The following is an 18,412-nucleotide window of genomic DNA, read 5'->3' as shown; positions in this document are numbered from 1 at the left end:
AGCAGCTGAAGTTTCCGAGTGGATGCGAGAGGGGGTTTTTTGCTTCACCTCAGAGGTGTGAGCGGCGTGTGGGGCTCTGCAGAGCCACAGCAAGAAGGTGCAACGCTCACTGCGGGGGTGAGGTCCCGGCATGCCCCAGAGACCTGCCACTACCGTGCACAGCTCAGCGTCTGGGTACAGTGTGTCTGGATTACACCCTGCTCCGGTCTGCCTGGCCAGGCGTTACGCGTTGAGCAGGACAGGCTTGTGCTGGAGGATGGAGCTGGGTCCAGGGGCAGGCCCCCAGCCCCAGCCAAGCCCGTGCAGCAGGATGCCCAGCAGGGTCCCTCCATCACTGCCGCAGCGCTCAGGCGTGTGCACGCTCCTGGCTCCCACCTTGTGCTTGCAGGCATCCCACGCTCCCTCCGCAGCCTGGAGATGGGTGAGCCAGTGATGGGTCCTCCGACATCCAGCCGGGTTCCGCAGCGCCCATCGTCTCGGAGGTCGGCTGCTGTTTCTCATGCTGGCCTCAGGCCCACGGCCACAATGCTGTGCCTGGAGGTATTTGGTGCGGAGGTTTGTGAAAGCTCTGACTCACCATGATCGATAGGCTCATTCCTGGCTGCTCTCCGTGCTGTTGGCGGTGTTTTCAGCTTCTGCCGGTACCAGATCAAAGCAATGAGAGGAATGCAGCTGAAAACAACTCTTTACTAGAAACAGCAGGTTTAGGACTATGCAAGAGGGTATTTCTTATTACTAATTTTCAGAGAGCTGAGCTGCTAGCCTATAAAAGTATTGGAGAGTGGAAAATTGCTATGCGGGGGCTAATGGGACTTTTGCAGCCGCCACATAGACACAGGACCTAACAAACATGAGGGAGACGGCAGCTCCTGAAATGACAGGGAAAAATTAAGCTCTAATATTTTGCAGGCTGCCAGAACGAAGGGAAGATCCCTATTGGCCTTTGAGAGCCATGGGAGGCAGAGATGCAGAGCAGTGTCTCGGGCTGCAGCCCACCCGCTGGACCTGCCATGGCCCTGTGCCCACCCTGCTCTGCCTGCTCTCCATCCTGCCTGTCACTGCAGCTGCCCTGCCAGTGCTCTGGGACAGCTCAGAGCCACCCCAAATCCTTGCAGCCATCCCAAGCACCATCCGGTGTGTGGCTGCATATCTGGCAAGGGACCTGGGACCGCAGGGCCTCAGGCTCGCTGAGCGAGGCCCTGTTATCCAGCCCCGCCATGCAAGGTGCCTTTGCGATGGCTCTGCAGCTCCAGGTGGGTCCCCGGAGTGGCACTGAGCAGCAGCCTCAGAGCTGTCCTGCCAGACCCCATCCTTCAGCCCAAAAAGGCTCTGCGGTTTGACAGGTCTGAGCTGCGACGTGACCCAGGCCACCGGTTCCTGCTGCATCTCTCGCCGCGTTGCTGGGCCAGCAGGTCAGGAGATGGGTGCTCTTAGCTGCTTGCCTTGGCTGGGAAGCCCCCTGGGATGTGTGTGGGTGGGGACTATGGAAGCCCCAAAAGCTGGAGACTAAGCATGATGTGTTTGGAGCACGTGCATGGAGAGGGCTGCAGGGCTGATAGACTATAGAGATGTGAACTTGTTGGTTCAGACCTGCGTGATTTCTCTCCCGACAGGAGCTGTCCTGTAGCTCGGCAGGTTGGGACCCAAGTGCTGAGTGCCGGTGGGCGATGGGGATGCCCAGGCCACCCCAGGGCCAAGCTCTGGGGCTGGGAGGCTGCAGTGCGAAACTGTTCCCACTTCATGTGCTAGTCTGGGAGTGCCCTCGTCTGGGGACACATGGCAAGTGTCTGCATTCGGGAGGTGCCGTGGGCGCCCTGATGAAGCAGAGCTGATGGAGCCATGTGTCACCCAGCTCTGTCACCAGGTCCCCTTGCTCCACAGGTTGAACTCCTCTGTGTTGGGTGGAGGAGCCTGACAGCTCACCCTGCTCTTCCCAGCAGCCGGCTCGAACAGGGTCTGTGAGATATGGCCAGGCCTTGTGCTCCCCATCCTCCTGATGCACGTGTCAGGGGATTTCTGGTCTGTGGACAAGGAATGGACTAGGTGGCTCAGCTCAATGCCTTCCTGCTCCCCTTGCACTGCTCCGGGCACACTGATCTGTAGCTCTCTGCCCACAAAGACCGCTCATGCTCCCAGTGATGCACAGCACAGGCAGAGCTGCCCTCTGAGCTGGGTGCACATCATCTCATGTGATGCACCCATGAGTTTGGAGGGGTTTTCCATGGTTTCTCCCTGTGGTGACCCTCTCCGGGCTGTGCTTCCTGCCTGTGTCCTGACAGCAGAAGTGATGAGCCTGCCTCCGGGATTTTTCATTATATGGCATGAAACCTAGCATCCAGGGGATGGGAGCAGACGGAAAACAGGCTAGATATGGATTTTTGTTAGGAAAAAGGTCCCAGCTGAGTGACGTGCCCAGTTGGGATGGATGAACATTTCGCCTCATCTGTCTCCCTTACTGGCCTGGATGTCCACAGCCGAGCGGAGCTGGGACTACATCGGCTGCCTGGAGCTCACAGACACATCCCCTAGAAGGGGGAATTGCGCTGCCAGCTTCTGGGATAAGGAGAGAGGCTCCTCTGAACACCTGCAAGGTCAAATACTGTTCCAGCAAGGAAGCTCCAGCTGCTGCCATCTGCAGAGGATGATCCTTGTCACTTGCTGAGTCCTGTCATTAGGGACCAGGGCACCCACTGAGAATCAGCTCAGGATGCCCGGGTGGCTGAAGGCTTTGCCACTGCCCTCATGTTGCCATGAGATGTGAAAGGAGCGGAAGACATGTGGTAACCCTTGGGGAGGAAGATCATGCAAAAAGGAAGTGTGGATCCTCGTGTTTTGTCCAAATGTTGGCCCAATGTTCTCTTCTGATCCTCCTCCAGACCCCACCAGAGGCATGGTCAACCTTCCGTGGCACTTCCTACCCCAGCACAGGACAGCCATGGAAAACAGTGGTGCTTCTGAAAACCTGGTCAAGCATTTATCAAGCATCCTCATTCAAGAGTGACAGAGATCGAACTGGGGCGGGGAGAGCAGGGCTAGTCGTCTCTTGTCATCAGGATGGATGGCCAACCCAGCAGAAAAAACAACCCACCTGATGAGACCATATTGATCGCAGAGAGCTGGAGGACATAAGAGAACCGCCTCACACTCCCTCACTCACAGGCTCCTAGGAAATTGGTCAAGGCTTGGAGAAGGAGAGAAGATGCCTTCCCAGAGGATGGTCATCACCTTGGCACTACTGCTGGGGGCTTGCTGCATCAGCGCTTATCCTGTCTACCCTGAAAGCAACAGTGCCCAAGGTAAGGACAACTGACTTGGGAGTTTGTGCCTGAAACAGGTTGGGTTTGTCCCTGTGCACCACTTTATGGCTGGCAGTGAGTGCTGGGTCAAACCACATGGCTCGTATCTGGTGTTTCACGGGGGCTTGGCTGCTGCAAACATGCACAGCAGCACAGCTTCCCCCTGTTTTTCTTTGGGCAGAAAGAGCTTCTGGCCTGGGGAGTGCTTTCCCCAGTATTGTTAGGAGTAGTGTGTGCCCAGCAGGGTTAAACCCATTCCTAGTGTGACCAGGTTGGACGAGAAGACCATCCTGTACCCGAGGGACAGCTTTGGCTGTTGTGATCTGCAGACAGCAGTTTGGGTGACGTGTCCAGGTACTCCGGGATGACAGACAATGTTGCGCTAAGAATCAGCCAGCCTGGGGCATACAAACAAAGCATCCCTCTAGACTCGATATTCTTCTGACACCCTATGTGGAGATGAGGGAATTGCAGCTCATGTGTGGAGCAAGTGCTGCACGCTGGGTAGCCTGGTATGGTCTGGGACGGGGTGAGCTCTGCTCATGGTCACAGGGCTGGTACGAGCCTCCCCGACAGCTGCAAGACCCGGCGCTGCAACGCTGGCTGACTGCACCCTGTGCCGGCGGCTTTGCTGCAGCGTGGTGCCCTGCTGTGCATCACTGCAGTGTGGTGCCCTGCTGTGCATCACTGCATGCAGGCCGGTGCCCCAGGGGACCGCAGGTGGCAGAGCCGGTATCTGCTGGGCTCCGGGCTGATGACACCCGCTCACATCCGCCCTGTGGTCCTGGTCCGTATGTGCTAGTGCCGGCCAGCGGGGTAAGCACCAGTTTAGACACTCTGGGCTTTCTGATGCTGGAGGAAAAGTCACTTGGGCAGAGCTTGAGCCCCGAAGGAGAGCATGACCCCAGCCCCATGATCCGCTTGCGCAACCCCTGCAAGCAGTCCCTGCACGGCTCGCTGCCTGGTGCTTCTGGGAAACGAGCAGGCACAGGGGCTCCTCTTGCCGCTTGGCTGACTCATGGGGACTTCCAGAGCTTTAGTAGCTTGACAACATGTCTGAGGCAAAGGAAATACAAGGCCAAGTGTTTGGGATTGCTCAGCTCCCGCAGATTGGTGGGAGCTTCCTGGGGGCTGCGCACAGGCAGGCGCTGGAGGAGGGATGGGTCGAAGGGTGAGATGCTGGAAAGCCCCCAACACACCAGCTGGTTTCCAGTTAAACACAGTCAGACAGCAAGGCACTTACTGCCTTAGTCGTAGCCATGTGCCTAATGTTTGTTTTTGTGGTGACCATAGACTATCCCTTTCCTCACAGCAACGCAGACAGGCCATGGGACAGACTCACCCAGGCAAGATTTCTGCTTGCACTTACCTGAGGTGTTACCTGGGGTCACGGGGGTCTGGACTTAACCCTTCGCAGCTCCCACCGGTGCAGCAGCTTGGCTAAGTGAGGCTAGGAAAGGGTGCTGCGGAGCTGCCCTCAGAAGGGTCTTCTGTGGCAGGGGGAACCCCAGTAGCTAATGGGGACCTTCTCCACCTGCCTGTTGCAGTCATGCTGAAAGCAACACCAGGCAGCGGATGTTGTTTCCCTCAGCTTTTGGCGCTGTCTCCCATAGCATCCTCATAGACGAGATGACAAAGTCCAGGTTAGATAAGTGGACAGTGAGGTGGGTTGAAAATGGGCTGAGAAATGTGGCACAAAGTCCAGCTGGAGGGCAGTCACTAGTGGTGCATCCTCAGCGTCGGTACTGGGGATGGTTCTGTTTAACATCTTCATTAATGACCTGGATGATGGGACAGAGTGCACCGTCAGCAAGTTTACAGGTGATGCAAAGCTGGGAGGAGTGGCTGATAACACCAGAGGGTCATGATGCCATCCTGAGGGACCTGGAGAGGCTGGAGACATGGGCTGAGGGGGACCTTGTGCAGTTCAGCAAGCAGAAGTGCTGAGTCCTGCCCCTGAGGAGGAACAACCTCAGGCACCAGGACACGCCAGGGCTGCCCTGGTCAACACCAAGTTGACCATGAGCCGGCAACATGTCCTTGCGGCAAAGGCGACCAACAGTGTCCTGGGTTGCATTAGGAGGAGCATCACTGCAGGTCAAGGGAGGGGATCCTTCCCCTCTGCTCAGCACTACTGAGGCCACACCTGCAGTGCCATGGCCAACGTTTTGACACCTAGCCTGAGCTGGCATGCATGGCCAGACAAGGACATGAACCCTAGTCCCCCTCAAACAACCTGCCTGTCATTCTCTGGATCTGTAGACCATGCTCAGGCTCTCCATCCCACTGCCTGAGGAACAAACGCACCTTGAATGAGCCGCTTTGTCCTTGTCACTGTCTCCCCATTCAACCCAGACCTTATGACAACAGATTTTAACGTGGCTGATGGTGCAGTTGGCTTTGTGGCTGATAACAAGCCTCTAGCAGGACTCCAGCCATCCAGGAACCTGAACCAGGCTCTGTCTGCACCAGGGGAAGTAGCGAGCCATGACCAGAAAGCGGCTCGTAGCAAGGGTGAGTCCCAGAGCTCAAGGTGAACTAGACCCAAGGATGGGCTTGGTGTGGGGGCACATGTGGAGGGAGGCAGGCATTAGGATGCTCTTGAAGAGGTGAAGGGTTGCATCCGGGACAAAGGAGTGCTGCGGGTTAGGTGCCTGAGGGGAGCATGGGGAGAAGCAGGCGATGGTGCTGTGTCCCCTCCTTCTGACATATGTTCCTTTGGCTCCTGCCCCCCACGCTGGACCCATAGACCCTGCGTGCTCATGGCATTCCTTTTTTTTTTTTTCCCAGGAAATACAAGCACTCTCCAGGAGGATGTCCCTGACCGATTGGTGAGTGGAGGTGCCTCTCTGGTCTGGGGGGGGTGGGTGGGGTGGCCCAGGGAGATGCTGCCAGGCAGGGGACTCCCATGGGCCAGCTCCCCACGAGGTCCCAGCAAACCCCATCCCTGTTGGGCAGTAAATAGGGACTGAGGTAGTCCTGCTCGGGTGCTGACGCTGCTTCCCTCCCTGGTCCGGCAGTGAGGGGAAGGGGTTTGGGGGCTGGTTTTGCCAGATGGGCACCACACACGCGTGATAGGGCTGCTATGCCACGGCAGGTGGAAGAGCTTGATGCAGTGCTCTGGAAGATGGTGGCAGTGGGTGAGCTCCAGAGCCAGGGATTTACCCAGACAGACCAGACCCCTCAGCAACCCAGCAAGAGCAGTGAGTGCCCAGCTCCCAACGGGTCCTGGGACCCGACCCACCACTGACCTGCAAAGAGGCCATGGCAAGCAGGAGCTGGGCTTGGGGTGGAGGATGCTCATGACTTGGGGTGAAGGGTGCCCATGGTATGAGGTAGAGGGTGCCCATGATGTGGACTAAGGCGTTCAGCTCCCAGGCTGTGCTCCTAGAACTGAATTCAAAGCCGAAGGAGAGCCTGTGAGAAGAGATGTACATCTCCCTATCTTTAAACTTTTTGGCTGTAGCCAAGTGCTGCTGCAGCCCCTCGCATGGGTGTCTTTTCCTTTTTCTCCCAGCTTGCTTCTGGAAATACTGTGTCACCAAATGAGGGGTACAGGAGGAGCTCTGCTTGCCACCTGCCTGCCAGCCTGCTCCCTGCCACCACCATCCCAGTGCCTTCCGGCCAGCCCACCACAGCATGACCCCACATCTCGCTATGGGCTGGTTTGCACAGAGCTTTGAAAGGTCTCTGGTCCCTTGTGGGGAGAAGGGGAGGGGGTCTGCAGCAGAGGAGGGGTGTTGTGGGGTAGGGGGAGAGTTCCATGAGGATGTGGGGTGCAGGACAGTGTTTCTCCCATACCAGCAGACCTCCAGGACCCATGGCAAGGCAGACCTGCCACCGTGGCCTGGCAGGAACATGCTGGCTACCAGCAGGAGCTGAATAAACACCTCGCACCGGAGCAGCATCCTGTGGTTACTCCATCCTCACGCTGCGCAGGGTCCTGTGTCCTCCCACTGCCACCTGCATGGTGTGGGCAGATCACAGTGCATGTGCTCTGAGGAGGGGACGTCTCTCCTGCGGGCAGGGGCTGCCACGTGCATCCCAGTGGTGCAGGGTGGCAGAGACTGGGGGCTACAGCTTCACTTTTGATAAATCTCAAAAGGGGGGGAAGCCCTCTCCACCCACTGCATCACCCTCCACCGCCTGGTGGCCTTGACCCGTGTGCGGACAGTACACAAGCAAGGCGTATTAAAATATAGTTTATTGCTGTTCTTAGTTTAAAAAACCCAAACAAACCAAAACCCATTAATAACAAAACCAGTCCCCAAACCCAGTGCTATCAGAGGCAGGCTTGCAAGGACACACCTTTTAGTGCAAAGAGGGAAGTGGCAGCGAGGGCTGGAGGGGTCTCTGCCATCACCGTGCCCCTGCAGGACCCACCACACTCACTGTACAGTATTTTTTTGCCCACAGGGCTGGCTGGGGAGGGCTGGCTGAATTCACAGGCACTGGCAGGAGCCCTTGGGGGAGCTGGAGGTATCAGATAGGGGAGGATGGGATGTCATGGCCGTGCAGAGTTTGTATCAGCTACACTGGACAGGAAGGCACAATGCTGAGCCAGGGAGCACCAAACCTGCCCACGTATCTCCTACAGACACAGCGCTTTGCAAAGCAGCTTTTGCCTGCCTGCTCTCTTAGACTGTCCAGTACTGGGGTGTGGAAACCAGACGGATGCCCTACCCCATGCCTCCATCTCCCAGTCAGGCACCTGAAGCGTTGGTGGGGACTGGAGAGGGGTGATGGAGCTGGAGCTACACATGGCTGCATCTCCTGCAGTGTCCTGCGAGGCAGGGAGAGGTTTCTTAGCTCACAGGAGGCCAGACAGGACCTTGCAGCCAACAGCACATGGCCCTGGGTCTGGCACACAAGGGAGGGATGCCCTGATCCTCAATCAGCCCTTCACGAGTCCCTGCACCCCTCCTTCCCTTCCACAGCACGTCCTGGCACTTTCATGCCAGGCATCATCCCCAGCATCGTCCTGCCCCCATGTCCTAACAGGGAGTTCGATGCACGTTACAGCTCTCTAGCAGTCAGAACAATTTGTCACCGCAATAAACTACCAGGGGTGTCTTCAGATGGAACCTGGATGCCTTGGTGGAAGAGAGGGCTTGCCCAAATGCAGGCTGCAGGGTGTTGTGCAGAAGGGCAACTGCACGAATTCAAAGAGCTCCAGCCCAGATGATGCGCTGGGATGCTGGGACACCTCTTCCTGAGCCTACGGGATGGCTGGGACCACACAGGGCTGGCAGAGCAGAGCAGCTCCAGCAGTGGATGGGGAGGCAGGGCTGGCCCAGCCATTTTTTTTTGGGGGGGGGGGGTCTCACCTCTTCCACCAAAGTGCTGCTGCGGAAGGCTAGCGCTCAGCTTTTCCTGTGATGCATGGTCACAGGCCTTGAGGCCCGTTGCCAGGGAGGAGGGATGCAGTTGCCACTGCAGCCACGCAGGGACTGGTCCCTACATGCAGTCAGCACTGACAGCGCATGGGGGCTGCAGCCAGCCGTGGAGGAGGAGACGGGAGCGGCGGGGTGCTGTGAAGCAAGGCGGTATTTCTGAAAGGCGGCAGGTAGCGATGCCATAAACCCTCTCCAGTCCCTCCCTCAGCCGGGGTTTGGTTGTGTCAGGACTGCGGAGGTGGAGGGCTCGGCCAGGGGCAGTGCTGCCAGCGCACCCCGCAGTGGGGTTAGGTCATCTTCCTGGCGACGCTGGCGTAAGTGTGCTCGATCTCCTCATCCGCGGGACACGTGTGGCTGAACTCATCACAGGCATAGGCGTTGTTGAGGTAGCGCCAGACGCCCGTCATGTCTGCTGGGATCTCGAAGTCGCGGTACTTTTTTGCTGCGATCTAGAGAGGAGAGGAGGAGGAGGCTGAGACTTCCCAGACCTGGGGAAGATTCACTCTCTGGCTTGGTGGGGGGACAATTATGGGACCCCCCCAGCCCCCTGTTTGCATCATCCCCCCGTCACCCCCTCTTGGAGTGGGTGCCCCCAGCTCGGCGCTGGGAGCTGGTGCCATTACCTTGATGATATGCAGTTTGGGCAGGAGGTTGCAATCAGCCAGAGTCAGGTGGTCTCCGTCCAGGAATTTCCTCTTGGAGACGGTGATGTCCTCCACGCTGTCCTGGTCAATCTCCTCAGGGAGAGGAGTGTTTAGGTAGACATCCAGCCGCTGAAACTCCCGCAGCAGGGCCTTCTCGAAATCTGGGTGGGCAGGGAAACAAGTGCAGTGAGCCTGGTGCCCTGGGCTCCCAGCGCAGCCCAGGGCTGTGCCAGGGTGGCTGAGCCTCGCTCAGGCTTTGCACGCAGGGACAAAACCCTCAGGGCCACACCGGTGGTGCACAGCGCTGGCCGCTGGCCAGAGTCTCTGCTCCCAGGGGCTCCCAGCAGCATCACCCCACGCTGCCCTCCAGGACCTGCTCTCCCCAGTGCCTGCACGCGGGGCCATAAGGAGGACTGCCTTCGCCCTCCCTGCCCGCTCCCCGGCTTGCCAAGGAGGCTTTGGTGGGGAAGGCAGCAGGAACCCTAACCCCATGGCAGGATTTGTCCGCAGACAAAAGCAGCTCTCCCCGCCACAGCGTGGCAAATCACCACCCCGCAGCCCCCACCCGCGTCTCTTACTGATATTTGCTTCCTTGCGCGGGTTCTTGATGTATGCGGAGAACTTGGCAAAGATGTCGCTCCCCACATCGAAGGACTCCTTGTACTTGGGGCTCAGGTGTGGATACCTTTAAAGAGACACTCGTGTCAGTGCGGACAAGGGTGGAGGCAGAGACTGAGCTGCATGGTCCTCAGCTGCGTTATCTCCCAGGCCATGGTGCCCAGGGCTGGTACTGGAGGATGCAGGTGATGTTCAGCTGGTTGTGGGAGAACAGCGGTGCTTTAAATTACTGCAGCTGCCACCCTGGGAGCTGTATTATCTTGGGTGTTTGCTAGGGGAAAATCACAGAGCAGAAACTCCGTGGTTAGGCGATGCGGGTGACAGCAGAGCCCTGGAGCAGAGCTCTGCCTGCAGGCAGCTCTGGCCCAGCCCGGAGGATGCATGTTGGCACAGGAGGGGCCTGGGGAAGCCAGAAGCCCCCACGGAACAGTCTCTTGTTTGCTGATGTGTCCCAGGGTGTGCTGCAAGGGCAGACACGTCTGAGGAGGCAGATGACAAATGCATTTGAAGCTTCCTCTTTTGCACGTGGCAGCAGGGCTTGCAGCCACGCAGTGCATGGGGCGGGCTGGCTTGGCGGGCTGCGGGCAGTGCCCTGCATGAGCTCAGGGGGGATCGCTCCCCGCCCCTGGCAGCCCTTCGGGCCAGCTGCACTGCTGCATTCAAGCGAGGGCATTTGCTTGAATGGATACGAGCGGGCAAAGGGGGTCTCATGTTCCCCCTCTGCCTCGACACCAACGGCCACAGCCAGCTGCAAAACCACAGCTCCCAGGGGGTCCCCGCGCCTGCAGGGACCTCTCCCTCTCCCCCCCAGCCCTGCCTACGCCAAGGGACCAGTGCATTTCCTCCCTTTGTTTTCTATCCCAGCCCGTCCCAGTCCCCTTGGCAGCCCTGCCTGCCGCCTTCCCCAGGGGACGCAGCCCCTCGGCATCGCAAGCCCTGGCCCTGCAGAGCACAACTCAGGGTGCTGGGTGGGGAGCCAGCCCCCTCCCCAAGCTGCTCTCAGGCACCTCCTAGCACCCTGCCTTGGTTTCCCAATCTGCCGAGCACTATGCAATGCTGCGGCATGCCTGCCAGGCCCCGAAAGGGGGAAGGAGCAAGCTTGCAATTACGTGGGTGGGCCCAGGGTCTGCTCCAGGAACTCCTCAATCTTAATGAAGTCTGTTTTCAGCTCCTTGTTGAACAGCAAAAAGGGTGGGTTGGTGCCCGGCGCTAAATCCTTCAACTCTTCAGGTTTCCTGGAATGGAGAAAATAAGTGGGCTCAGAGCCTGCAGCCTGTCTGCACCCACCAGCCTCCCCAGGGCAAAGTGACAAGGCTGAGGTGGGTGTGTAGGAGGGGGCACAGGACTGGGAGCATCCCCACTTGCACGCTCTGCTTTTGCGGGGCTGAAAAGTGCCCCCCAGCCTCTCAGTCTGCCCTGTGGTGCCCCAGACTCGTACCCACATCCAGCAGGACAGGGGGTCCCTGTGCCCGGCACGTGTGGGCACGCAGATGGAGCTCCACGCTGGCCCACCCCCTGCACCCCGCAGCGTGATGGGCAGCGCGCAGGCAGGGACTGTCACCCCCGTCCCTCCCGCGGTGGCATGCTGGTCGCGGTGCGGGCAGGAGGGAGGAAAGTGCTGATGGGGGGAGCTGAGCCAGGGGTGTCTCGCCCCACTGCTGGCAGAGGGCTGAGCTGTAGTGCCGTCTCACCTGGTCATGTCCACCGTGGTGACGTTGAACTTGACCCCTTTGAGCCACAGCACCATGAAGAGGCGCTGGCAGAAGGGACAGTTTCCGATGTTTTCTCCATCCAGACCAGCCTGCCGGGAAAGCAGAGAAACAAGGATTTAACCCATCGGCTGGGTTCACCCAGCCCAGACGGGATGCCTGGAGATGGAGAGCCACCGCAGCCGGTCTTGGGAGGAAGGCACGCAGAGGGCTCAGCCTGGCACGCTGGCATCGCCTGCTGCAGGGAGCCTCTCCCGGCACTGGGGGCTCGGCTGTAGGATCCCCTCCCTGAGCTGTGGCCCTGCTGCCACTGGAAAGCATCAGAGAGCATCCTCAAGATGCCCGGGGTCGGATCATTCCCAGAAATGTGAGATAAAGCCAGGAGGAAGAGGAGAAGGAGGCCGGGGAAGGAGGTGGAGGGTGATTGCTGGTGGATGGGGCGGAAGGGAGGGTCCGCTTGGCTGGGAGGCCAGGCTGGAGAGTACGGCGAGAAGGGAAATGTGCTCATGTTTGCCAGGAAAAAGAGCAGTTTGTTTTTGTGTGCTGTTAGTGTCTGCCTCCGGTTTTGTGTGCATTTAACAAACCCAGGCATGATTTCCCCAGGCTGACAATGGCCAAGAACCACCCAAGCAGCCTCCTCAGCACTGGGGAGGAGAAGGGGATGGGGGTGGTGGGTCTGTGCAGAGGTGGATTCACGCTGGCATCCCACCCAGCATCAGTGGGGAATGGAGCCGTGTGTCAGCTCCTAAAGCTTCGATCGTGTGCAGACAGTCCCTTTCAACCCTTCTGCATGGACACGGCTGTGACATCTCAGCATTTAGGGGGCTGCTCTGTGACCAGGATGGGGGTCAAACAGCAGTGGGGACACAGGAAAGCGAGGAGCTTGGACAACCTGCCTGAGTCCCACCCAGATGGTGTCCATTCAGCAATCCCAAGGGAAAGCAGCAGCAGGTGGAGTGAAGCCCATTTCCTTGCTATGTAGCAGCTGAAAATAACCTTTGCAAAAAGGACTGAAACTCCTTATAAGCAGCTTGGTCAAGAGGAACAGGGCAGGTTACCCCCAGTGCGTGAAAACTGGCACAGATGCTGCTCAGAGAGGGAAGTTGTGCCGTGGTATGAGAGGTAAAATGGCTCACAGGAAACTCGACTTCTTTAAAAGAGTTAACTGATTCCTCAGCTGCACATGAACCATGGTCCTCTGGCGTGTGTGGCAGTCCTGCCGCTCCAGGGAGGAGCAGCATGGCTTGCACCAGCTCCTTCACGGAGGGATGCTGCTCCCACGGAGCAGCTTGTGTCGTCGGCACGTGAGCCCCAGTGGGATGGCTCATGCCCTGCAGCTCTGTGCTAAGCCTTGATATCGGCTGGCAAGCTGAAGTCCGGAGGCTAAGCAAGAGAGTTATGAGATTTGGGAGGACCTGGAGGTGCAGAAGTCAAGTAGCAGCAATAACATCCAGGGTGGGCAGCTGGAGGCAGCTCCAGAGCTCACACCTCACGGGGGGCCCAAAGACAGGATGGCTGAGGATGCTTCATTAGCAGAAGATGCAGAGACCTGCGCCTGCCTCTTCTGGGCTGGAGGTAAGTGCTGCGAGTCACCTGTCTGTATCTAGTGCCCAGAAACCTGTGGACTCTGGAGTGCTCAGCTTCTCCAGGATTGATACACCAGCCTCAAGCTCCCCCTAAAGGAGACAGCAAACTGATCGAAACAAAACGCTGACACTCTGAGTGGTCAGCTGGAGGTGATGGTCTGCTTGTCCCCTATGCCAACACCTTTTAGTCCTTCCAGAGGGATGAAAATTACTTTTAAGCAGTATTTCCTATGCTCACCTGTCATGAAATGATGTTCCTGAGAAAGGAAATAGGAACTGAGAAATGTATTGCTTTACCCAGATATACCCAGAAGTGAAGCTGAATTCACATGAGGCTTTTTGCTGGCTGTTAATAAGAAATGCTCCTGGGTAGCTGCTGCTCAGGAGCATCCCATGTCAGCTTATAACAAATAAGGCTTCTTTGGTGGCAAATAAAATTGTGTATCGCATGTCCTGCGAGGGAGCTGGAGGGGAGAGTCAGAAAACAGACACGAGGGCTACCCATTGGCATGAGAGCAGGGCATCTCTGCTCCCCTTCCCTTCTCCATCGTCGCTGGCACCTATAAGCCAAAATTAATGTCATCCTTTGGAGCATCTCCAACACCAACAGCTCTTGGTGTTTTTGTGGCTGCCTGGCACAAGGACTGACGCTTTCCTCCCTGCTCTCCTGATGTGGCCCTTGCTGGTGGCAGCTGGCTGCGCTCCCCTTTGCTTTCCTCACTCAGCACAAGGCTGGGAGCAAGGGGGCTTAATTGTAATTTATCTTGTTGGCCCCACACGAGCTGCTGTGCTGAGCCGAGGCAGCAAGTGGCTCTGGTGGAGTCGCATGAGGGGCAACGGTAGTGCTGGAGGGGACGGGCAGGTGGGTGGGATGTCCCTCACTGCGGCTGTGCTGGGCTCAGGCTGTGCTCGCCTGCTTCAGGCTTCTCTGTGCCTGCCTTGTAGCTCCAGCCTCTGAGCCGCGCAGGCTGGTTTTCCCCTTTGTCTTCTAAAAATAGAGAGGTGGGGAATTTTGGACGAGAGTGAAAGGAGAATCAGGATGGCCTCTGCAAGGGAAAAAAAAGTTAAGCCAAGCCCATCCTAGGATGCTCAGAGCCAAATCTTCATCTGGAGGAAGCGGAGGGCAGCTCCACCAGCGCTCAGGCGCTGCCCGGCGGGCACCAGGCTCGGGAGTGGCCCCGCTGGCACCCGCGTGGACATGGGGAGAGCGCTCGAGGAGCCGGGGCAGCTCAGGGGAAAGGGGTTTGGGGAGGCTCGTAGCCACACGCCCTCCCTCCCCAGCAAAAGCGCGGTGCGGAAGTCATCGCTCTTCACTTCCTTCTCCAGAGAGAGCCTCTTCCCCTGCTCTCCCTGGGCTGCAGCAGGGACCAGGGCACGGGGGACAGAGCCTGTGGCCCTCCAAGACTGACTTTCCTCACTCTTTTCCCCTCTGGATGATGGATAAACGTGGCGTGGGCTAGCACAGCATCTCCAGGGAGGTGCAGGTTTTTAGCCCCAACTCTCTGAGGCCCCACGAGGCTGCATGAGGCATAAAACCAAAAAGTTACTTAGTTCCTGTGGTTTCCCCTCAGTGAAACAGCCGGTGGGAGGAGGGAGCAGCTCTGCGTGCTTGGGGCACCGCTAAGCGCGCAACATCCACCAGGACCTGCCCGTGGCTCCTACAGCCACCCCGAAAGCCGGGAAGCAGCCTTGGGGGCAGCTAAATGCCTTGTGGGGCTGAGGGGCAGAGCCTCCTCCTGGGCAGGGAGAGCCCCCCAGCCGGTGGGACGATGCTCTCACCAGGACTACGGCAGGGTGGGAAATTGCCAGCCCCTTGGGGACCACCTGCCCCAACCCAAAGGTGACACAGGCACTGCTTCGCTCCCCATCCTCGCCAAGTTAACTTCAGCATTTGCCAAAGCAAAAGCCTGGCAGGGGCAGCATGCCAGTAGGTGCTTGCGGGAGTGCTGGCTCCCCCCCCCCCCCCCCCATGATTTAAGGCTATCGCAGGTTACACCGGCAGCTCAGGGCGGACCCCACCCCAGGAGAGGTGTGAGGGGCCGATGGCACGGGACGGTGCCTGCCTGCAGCCGGGAGCTGCTGTGACTTTCATAAAACTGGGTCCTGAATGGTAGGAGAAGGAGGCACAGCATCGATTTGTCTGTTAACAGACAAGCCAGGTTTTTTTCATGCTAAATTAAGGCGTAGGGGAAGTCCTGACAACGCTGCTGTTTTGTTTTCTGTTTCCTTTCCTGCTGAAAAACCCCCTTGAAGGTGCTGCCGCCATTGCAGTCACCTCATGTATCGTTTTCCTCTTCTCCCCAGCCATCTCGGGGGGGAAAAAGTGGTGCTAAGAAGGGAATTCAAGACCCGAATTACTTTCACCAAGAAAATACACTTGCCTAGATTCGGTTCAGCCAAGCTCGAAGCCTGGCACGCACCACCGTGGCCACAGTTCTGGCAGGGGATGCGGGAGCTCCCTCCCTCGAAGGCTCACATAATCCTTTCCAGCAGTATTTCCAACTACGACCCAAGCAAGGCGCCGCACGGTGCCCGGTGCTGCCGGGTGCCTGTGCCAGGGAAGCCAGCGCCTCCGGCCAGGCACCACGGTCCTGTCGGGCACCGAGCTGCCCTGGGAGGAGAGGAGCGAAGCCCACGGGGCTGAGCGGCTGCAGGGAAACCGCCCTTAAAACTTCGATGTGGTGGCACAGGGAGGCATTGCTCCCCATGGCCGCTGTCACTTGACAGCGTGTCCCGGGGCCCCGCTGGCATCGCTGCCGGCACACACAGTTACCAGCTACCAGCTTCGGCTCCTCTCCTTCTACATCCCGCACGTCCGCTGCAGATATTTTGAACTCAAGTGTTAAAACTCCGCTGCAGATATTTTGAACTCAAGTGTTAAAACGTTCCAGGGGAAGTGTTTGGAAAATTGCTTAACAGGGGGGGAAAAAAACCCCAACATTTCCAGCGAATAATCCCCCCAGGCTGCTCGGCGAAGCCGCCCTATCCCGCCCACACGTGGGCACCAGCGCCTGCTCCCCGAGCCGTCCACGCTCTGTTTCGCAACCTGGCTCGCAGGAGAAGCTGAAGTGTCTGCTCTCAACCCTCCCGCTTGCTGTTCCCAGGCTGGGGCTTGTCTCACCTGGGTTTCGAGAGGCATGTGTGTGCCCGCTCCTTCGTTACACCAGCTGCCAGCCCATTCCCCCAGGGTACGCAACCACCGCAAGACCAGGGCATCTTCTAGGATGCTGGGTGTGACACCCCACCGGTCCCCACGCAACCACGTGCCTGGTCCCCTCCTCTGGGCACCTGCTTAGCCGCTCATGGCGAGCGATCCCAAACTTGGTACCCATCTCCAGCCTCCCAAAATGTGAAGACACCCACAAATTTCTTCCACCTACGCCCAGCTGGAGCCTGGTGAGGACGAGCCTGTGGGAAACCGCCAAAGAGCCTCCGTCCCCCGCAAGACCCACCTTCACAAACAGCTCGATCTCGGGCTCCTTGCTGGCATTGTGCTGCCGACTCTCCATCCCGGCAGCGTGGGGAGGAACCACTGGCCACTCACTGCTGTGGTGAGTTGGTCTGTCCTTTGCGGAGCTCCGACGGGGGAGGCTTTTGGAGGGCCAGCGGCTCGGCTCGAGCACCTCGGCTGTGCTCACACCCTGCGGAGGGCTGGGGCTCGCCCTTTCCTTCCTTTTGAAGCGGGGAGGAGCGATGGGGTGTGCGCCAGGACCTGCCGGCGGGGAGGGGGAAGCTGCGGGGCCTCCCAGCTGTGACTCAGCACGGGTCTATCTGGATGTATTCACGGGTCCCCTTCCAGTCTATCGCACCCGCCCAGGCGCTGCTTCAGTGCCTCCGAGCAGTGGGCTGTCGGCCCAAGCGCCCCGGCACTGCTGCTGTCACCTCCCGGCTGGGAACCGCGGGGTTTTGCGGAGGAAGTGTCTTGCCTGCCGCTCCTCATGCTGCTGCGGTCTGGTCTTGCCCCTTCCCCACCCTCCCACCCTTGCGCCCAGACACCGGTGCCCCAGGGCTCGCCACTTTATATCTTTGGGGTGAACCGGGCTGACCTTCCCACTGCCTTCCCCATCTCCTGCTGCTGCACCACGATGGGCAGCTGCGGGGAGGGAGGGTGCAGCCCCTCTCCCTGCCCACCACCCCCCGGGGTCCCCCTGGGTGGGCTTCTCTGAGCACCCCTTGTTGCAAGGATTCGGGGCTGAGCAGGGCAAGCGTTCAGGGAAGCCGAGTGGGGCAGCCTGGCTGCCTGCCACCAGCTCTTTGCAGCTGGCCGAGCGCTGCGAGGGCGCAGACCTTAGGCAGGAAGGATTGCAAAACAGCCAAGGACGGAAAGCAGAGAGGCTGGAGCATGTCAGGGTGCAGCGGGGAACCCCAGAGTGCCACTGGCAGCAGCTCAGCTGGGGTGGTGCATGGCAGGGTGATGGGAAGGGATGTCTCCAGGGCTGACCCCCGGCAGGGCCCCATTCCTGGAATTTGGGCTGTTTCGCAGGAAGGATGACCGGCTTGCTTTCCTCCCCAGGATGGGAGGGAAACATTCGCCGTCAGATCGTCCTGGCTGCCGTCCCAGCAGACAGCTTTCCAGCACCCATGGGTTTAACTCCTCTCTTGGGCAAGTCCCGTCTCGCACCTTGGGACCCCATAGCTGGTACCGAGCTTTGCACAAAATGGGGATCCTGATTGCTTGACTCAGCACCCCCCCAGCTCGGGTAAGCTCAGACCTTCCTAAAAATAATCAAACCCTGATAAGAAAGCATCCACCCTGGGGCAATTAGGCTGGGAAATGATTTTGCAGGCTGCTGGAGGAGTCCCCCCAAGGGAGATGTTTCTCCTGGATCCTGCCGCCCAGCCCAGAGTGGTGCTTACACTGGTGGCTGCACAGGAGGGGCTGGGGGGGGGCATTTTTCTGTCTGCCCCATCAAAGCTTTGGGAGAACTTGAAACTCCACCCGATGGGACAGGAAACTCTGCCTGACGTTCTCATAAGCGAGAGGGATGAATTAATGGCGTGAGGGCCAAGCGGGGCCGTGGCAGCACCCTCAGCACGAGCTCGGCGCCTGTCTTGCTCCCCCCACCCAGCTCCCGCTGTGGACCCCTGGGTGATGTGTGCTGGTCCCTGCTGCCGCCCCAGCCCCCCCTCTTGCTGCCCCTCCCCGAGCGATGCCGAGCCCGT

At 58.8% G+C, this 18,412-nt stretch overlaps 1 protein-coding gene across 1 annotated transcript; it reads right to left on the bottom strand.

Annotated features, from left to right (window-relative positions):
* Window positions 1–7,482: 7,482 nt before the first annotated feature.
* LOC104029500 (chloride intracellular channel protein 2) lies at window positions 7,483–16,921 on the bottom strand. Its single transcript, XM_075720860.1, has 6 exons — window positions 16,702–16,921; window positions 11,646–11,755; window positions 11,064–11,189; window positions 9,915–10,021; window positions 9,316–9,497; window positions 7,483–9,141 (listed from the first exon to the last, which is right to left on the bottom strand). The coding sequence occupies exons 1-6, from the start codon at window positions 16,756–16,758 to the stop codon at window positions 8,980–8,982; spliced, it is 744 nt and encodes a 247-aa protein (XP_075576975.1). The 5' UTR covers window positions 16,759–16,921; the 3' UTR covers window positions 7,483–8,979.
* Window positions 16,922–18,412: the final 1,491 nt, after the last annotated feature.

The sequence above is a fragment of the Pelecanus crispus genome, chromosome 13 (genome assembly GCF_030463565.1).
Source record: "Pelecanus crispus isolate bPelCri1 chromosome 13, bPelCri1.pri, whole genome shotgun sequence".
Classification (NCBI taxonomy): Eukaryota; Metazoa; Chordata; class Aves; order Pelecaniformes; family Pelecanidae; genus Pelecanus; species Pelecanus crispus.
Note: the sequence above shows the minus strand (reverse complement) of the source record. Positions and strands in the feature narration are given on the sequence as shown.

What these genes read in the sequence shown, in the direction of transcription:
- LOC104029500 (XM_075720860.1), bottom strand. Translation starts at nt 16,758, where the DNA reads ATGGAGAGTCGGCAGCACAATGCCAGCAAGGAGCCCGAGATCGAGCTG. An exon ending in AGATCGAGCTGTTTGTGAAG is followed by an intron (nt 11,756 to 16,701) that starts GTGGGTCTTGCG and finishes CTTTCCCGGCAG; the next exon opens with GCTGGTCTGGATGGAGAAAA. An exon ending in GCGCAAGGAAGCAAATATCA is followed by an intron (nt 9,498 to 9,914) that starts GTAAGAGACGCG and finishes CTGCCCACCCAG; the next exon opens with ATTTCGAGAAGGCCCTGCTG.